This window comes from Dendronephthya gigantea, unplaced genomic scaffold (assembly GCF_004324835.1).
Source record: "Dendronephthya gigantea isolate DGI-Jeju-01 unplaced genomic scaffold, DenGig_1.0 000055F, whole genome shotgun sequence".
In the NCBI taxonomy this organism is placed as follows: domain Eukaryota; kingdom Metazoa; phylum Cnidaria; class Anthozoa; order Malacalcyonacea; family Nephtheidae; genus Dendronephthya; species Dendronephthya gigantea.
Genome location: NW_021163065.1, coordinates 1,447,461 through 1,453,163, shown reverse-complemented (window position 1 = coordinate 1,453,163; position 5,703 = coordinate 1,447,461). Strand labels below are relative to the sequence as shown.

Here is a 5,703-nt window from a genome sequence, read left to right as displayed (position 1 = left end):
AAGCTATTTATGCTAAGATACAGCAGTTAAGATGGAAGGAGCCAATCTATTACAATAGATTCATTGTTCGTCTTGGTGAATTTCATATGGCTATGTCATTCTGTGGTGCCATCTCTAAATTGTTTAAAGATGCAGGATTAAAGGTAAATAATACCAGGCATCCTTCATTGATAAGGAAAACCTTTAACAATTGACTATGTGCTTGAAATTTTTATTAGGTGATAATGTAACGAAACGTAACTGTTTCTTCATAATGAAAATTGAGGGGGAAAAACTCTCACTCCCTGTCCACCATTTTGTTTATTACCTATTTGTTTTCTATCAAATAGCGTAGCCAATCAGAAGACAGGATTTTCAATAGTACTTGAATACGTTTCTACTAAATACTATTCGTAGCTGTTGTTCAGATATTGCATGTATGTGTACTGATCCAATTTAACTTTCTTTAGGACCTAATTGTGGAGTCAGACCTTGTAGCCATTGGATCAGTAACTGGTGTGCTCACCGGGAAGCATTATAATCGGAGTGTGCAATCACACAAAGTTATCTATGAAGCATTAATGCGACTGCTCTTCCAATCATTCATTGAAACTCAGTCACCAGGGGAACAGGAGAATATTCTGTCATTTGTTGGTAAGTTATCGAGGGAGGAAAATAAGGTACCATACATGTGCTGTACATATCCATCCGTAGTTTGCACTACATGGTGTCAAAAAAGCCATCTTGAGGGGATAATTTAAATACAGTGGATTTAATTTGTATCTTTACAGAATACATGGCTGAGTCTTACCCAAATGATGAATTTTACGACTGTGTTATGTCTCCTGAGCTTGAAGAACTCTTAAAGTCCCTGGAAAATTTTACTAGATCAAAGTCTGCAATCAATCCCACATTTGCGTTTTGGTTAATGTATATCGAGATGGTCCAAATTCTGCTTCTGTTTATTCGCGCAACAAGGGAAAACAATTGGGAGTTGCACCTTTCTGCTGTCAGATCAATGCTTCCCTGGTTCTTTGTGGCTGATCGAATACATTATGCAAGATACGGGACAATGTACTGGCTGGAAATGTCTTGTTTGGAAAGCACTCATCCAGGTAAAGTGCAACTAATTGGTTGGCTGGATTTTGTAAACTTAATTTGAGTTTCAAATTTCAAACTATTTGCAAGTTGCATCAATTGCAAGTAACCAAGTTGCTTATTCAAGAACGGACGCGGTGTTCATGCATGCAAAAAATATTTGAAAAAATATATTGAAAATAGCAAAAGTAATCGACGTTTCAAGCAAAGTAAGTTTGTCATGAATTAGTAGGACGACTTACATCTATATGCCATAATCATCAAGAAGGGTCATTACTTGATTACTTTTGCAATTTTTCAGAGCTGGCATTTTATGGAGTAAAAAATCCTATGCTGTATTTTTCAGGATGGCATTTCATAGAGTAAAAATCCTATGCTGTATGATCATGGTCACATCTGTAATACATGATACTGTAAGCACAGTTATTTTATTAGTTCCAAATCTTCATATCTTTGTTTTTGAGATGCACTTGAGTCGGTCAAAGAAACCTGGACATGTCAACGACAAAGGCGATACGGATTTTCATCGACTGCCTGTGACCAAGTCATGGAACAGACTTTTAATAGAGACTCGAAAACCAAGGGTGGTATCACCGGATTTTCGTTGAACAGACGTGCTGTACAGAGGTGGATATTATCCCAGTCTGAAAGAGGATCTATCACTCGTCAATGTCACAGTTTGGCTGGACTTGCAAAAACGGATAGGTTGGTAACACTTATTTAGTCATACGAGTATTCACATATTCAGAAATATTGGTACTGTACCTGATATGACCATGCAGAAGGTGACAACTCTTCTATAAGCGCATATATCATTAACAAATATTTTTCGGATTTCTGTAGGGAACGTAAGGAACTAGATTCCACTCAGATTGGGAATCATAATTCTGACGTTGCAGCTGTTGTAGAGACAATTTCAACAGTGATTAATCCTTTTGATACGGATTTGGAAGATCTTGTTAACATAACAAGTGGTGAGGTAGCTCGACCTGACGTCAAGAAAGATCTTCTTTCCGCAATTATTATTGGGGAGGATAAACTGGACAAGTTTATAAAGCAGAAAGTCACCCCTGAGGAGTCAGAGCAACCGGACATATTTTCAAGCATCGAGTCAACGAAACTTAAATCATTTTCCAGGAAGAATCTGCCGGTGAGAGCACAGACAAGTAAAGGAAAGGTGGTGGAATTGAAGAATGATTCCAAGTTCATTGCCCGTCTGCTTGCCATAGGGGAATCGAGAGAGATAGACATTGAAAACCTTATGACGTATAGCTTGCGAAAGTGGCCACAACCTTTTGCCACTGTAAATGAGGAACTTGTTAAAACAGCAAAAGTAAAATTGCTGCACATCATTGAAAGTCGGTGTCAGGAATGTTTATCAGATTCACTGCCACCACACAATGCGCTGATGTTAGATGGCATGGCTATCGTCCAGACGGTGAAAGATGTGCCACAGACATTTGGTGCGTTGGCTGAAAAGATCACCCAACGAATCATCAACAACGCCAGAACCTCGAATACATCCAGAGTAGATTTCGTTTGCGATCGATATCCTGAGATAAGCATAAAGAATCTCGAAAGAATCAAAAGAGCTGAATCAGGATCTACTCATATAAAGATATGTTCCCCCTCCCAAAAAGTTCCTCGACAGTTTAAAAAGTTTCTTTCGCTCGGAAAAAACAAGGAGTCCCTCATTGATTTTATTTACAGGTTTGTTATCTTGAATACATTGGATAAACATCCTGGTTAAATTTAAACTCGATTCTGGTCAAAAAATGTACCCACGCAACTGTTGAGATTTGACAAATTTCCAGGTTATTTTAATCAAGATGTTGTTAAATCACCAGATTTCTGACCAAGATATGTGTTGTGCTTGCAACCTTGTCCCCAGGGCCTTCTTTTTTTTGGGGGGGGGGGGATTATTTTTGGGTTTGCCCCCCAAAAAAAAGGAAGGCCCTGGGGACCAGGTAGTTGTATTTGTTAACTAGGATGCTGTATGCAGAATATGAACCTCGCGTTTTGTTAAAGTTTAAGCGTACCAGGGGAAAACGATGACATACAGTATCTCTTCTGGATTTTTTAGATATTTGACTGATATGAAAAATTTATGCGAGCGATTGGGATCCATTGAGCTATTCTTCACACATGGGAAGCAATGCCATCGTTTTCGTGCTGGTGCAGATGGCCTGTTAGAAACAATTGACGTGCCAGAACTTTATAGCGACCACGAAGAAGCTGATACACGCATGTTGCTTCACGCAAAGCACGCTTCCCATGACTATGATAATGTTGTGATTAGAAGCCCGGATACAGACGTATTTGTTCTTGCAGTTAGCCACAAATGTTCTTTCGACGCATCATTGTACTTTGTGACCGGAACAGGTAACAGCAGCCGGATTATTGATATCAACAAAATTCAGGAAGAACTTGGGAGTGATCTTTCCTCGGCCCTCATTGGCTTCCATTCGTTTACAGGTACCGTACTAAGTAATTGTATGTACAATGAACTGTATGTGCATGTTAAGCAACTCTAGTCTTATTAGACACATTAATAATGAAATTGTTCCAATATTCATATCACCGCTAATGAAGGCACTACATAATATTGTCGAAAAGTTGGGTCAAGAGCTGCAATTTCTCTATATTCTTTTGTAGGTTGCGATAGTACAAGTGCCTTTTTTGGTAAGGGAAAATTAAAGCCATACAAATTGCTAGAAGAATCGTCTGAGTTCGTCGACACTTTTAACGTCGTCGGACAAGCGTTTTCTCACGAAAAAGAATTACTAGGAAGATGTGAGAAATTTGTTTGTCATCTGTATAACCAACCTAACACCACTGAAGTGAACAAGGCACGTTTACACCTTTTTCGTCTCGGGCATTTCAACGAAGAATCGATGCCATGCACAAAAGATGTGCTATTACAGCACCTAAGTCATGCTAATTATCAAGCAGCAATATGGAGGAGAGCTTTACAGCCATTCATCATGGCACCGGACATTACTAACCATGGATGGGCTGTTGCGAATAATATGGTTTCCATCGTATGGATGGATTTACCTCCAGCACCGGACAGCATCTTGGAGAATGTACATTGCGGGTGCAAATCGGGATGCTCAAGCAATAGGTGCTCTTGTTTTAAAGAAAACCTTCGCTGCACGGGTCTGTGTCATTGTGAAGGATGCGCCAACCGTTCGGAATTAGCGGACGAAGACTCAGAGAATGAAGGTTACAATTACGATATGAATCATGAAGACGATAGCGAGAGCGATAATGATTATGGAGACAATTGAAAGAGGTGTAATGTCCATTCGCCGCTTTTGCAGTTTGTTTGCCTTTTGAATCATTAAAATGTATATAATTAATTGTTGCTCTCTCAATAAATATGGAGGAGAGACTCATTCTAGTAGATGCTCAAAACGAAATTTAGAGCAACAAGACCCAACATTGCAAATGGGCGTAACAGACTTTACATTACCAAAACACATAATTTTGTTCTGTTTTGTACAAAACATTGATGTCCACTCGCTTCGAAATATGATTAACTCCCACTCGGACGAGAATGAGCCTTCCATTGGTGCACAATTAGCAGGTCAAAAAAACTAACAATAGATAGGAAAATGCTGACTCATCATTTTTTTAAATATTTAGTCGGCGATAATTCAGTACTGAGTGATTGGACGAAATTGGTGTAATATACTTTATTAGTTCTTTTAACTAGCTCTATCTGATGGTGTTGTCAAAAATTGGAATTTCCAAGAAAATGAATTACTTAATTATATATGACGTCATCGCCAGTATACTGTTGATTTTGCCCTATTGTGCAAACTTTTCAAAAGGGGCCACCTTGATTGTTTGAATTTGTATGTTTCTCCGTGCTTTTATGAAAGAAATCGTTAGTTTCAAGATGGGGCAGCGAAATTCAATTTTGTGGCACATTTTAAGTCCCCAGTCCACGGCCTATTGGTTTTGTTGTTGGGTTCTAAAAACTCGCTCGTGCTTTTGTACTGTACTTCAAGCATACAATTGTTCACTATTTTAACATCACATACATCAAAGTTGTCCGATGAAAGACGCTCAAAATACTTTTGTGGATTTGTAATCATCTCCGTCTTAGGTACATTGGGACGTTGCGCAAATTTACCTAAAAATTAAAAAATCATGATTACCCAAAAACTCACGATAATAATTCTACAATAAAATTTACACAAACCCCAAAATGAGTTCAACATCAGTTTTGCTAAAGCACGTAGACCGGGTTATATAAAATCTTCTCCATTTCCAATTTCATATCCTCATGCTCAAGATACATGTCAACATAAGATTGAGCCGGAGAGTTCAAACTATTTTCCAGTTAATTTTGATGAAACTTTTAATGATACACTTAGAGAAAGTGCAAATGAGTCAAAAGAAATCATAATCTTAGGAGATTTCAACATTAACTTTCTGAAAGCGAGCGAACATAAAGATTTTAAAGCATTGATCAGATTTTAAAGCATTGATCAGACTTTACAGTTTCTGCCAAATTTTTAAACAAGCAACCCGTATTTCTAAAGATGCACCAAAGCTAATTGATATTATACTAACAAATAACCCATAAGTATTGTCTAAGAGCGGAGTTTTTATGGT

General features: G+C 38.1%; 1 protein-coding gene across 2 annotated transcripts; it reads left to right on the top strand.

The window, feature by feature from the left end:
• Positions 1–540: 540 nt before the first annotated feature.
• On the top strand, positions 541–4,837 carry LOC114529264. 2 transcript variants are annotated; one of them, XM_028551017.1, is made up of 6 exons: positions 541–633; positions 771–1,094; positions 1,542–1,782; positions 1,921–2,787; positions 3,161–3,552; positions 3,733–4,837. In XM_028551017.1, the coding sequence occupies exons 1-6, from the start codon at positions 561–563 to the stop codon at positions 4,365–4,367; spliced, it is 2,532 nt and encodes an 843-aa protein (XP_028406818.1). In that variant the 5' UTR covers positions 541–560; the 3' UTR covers positions 4,368–4,837. The 2 variants fall into 2 exon arrangements, with proteins under 2 accessions (XP_028406818.1, XP_028406819.1); XM_028551018.1 differs by lacking the exon at positions 541–633 and having other exon boundaries at positions 1,002–1,094; positions 1,424–1,782.
• Positions 4,838–5,703: the final 866 nt, after the last annotated feature.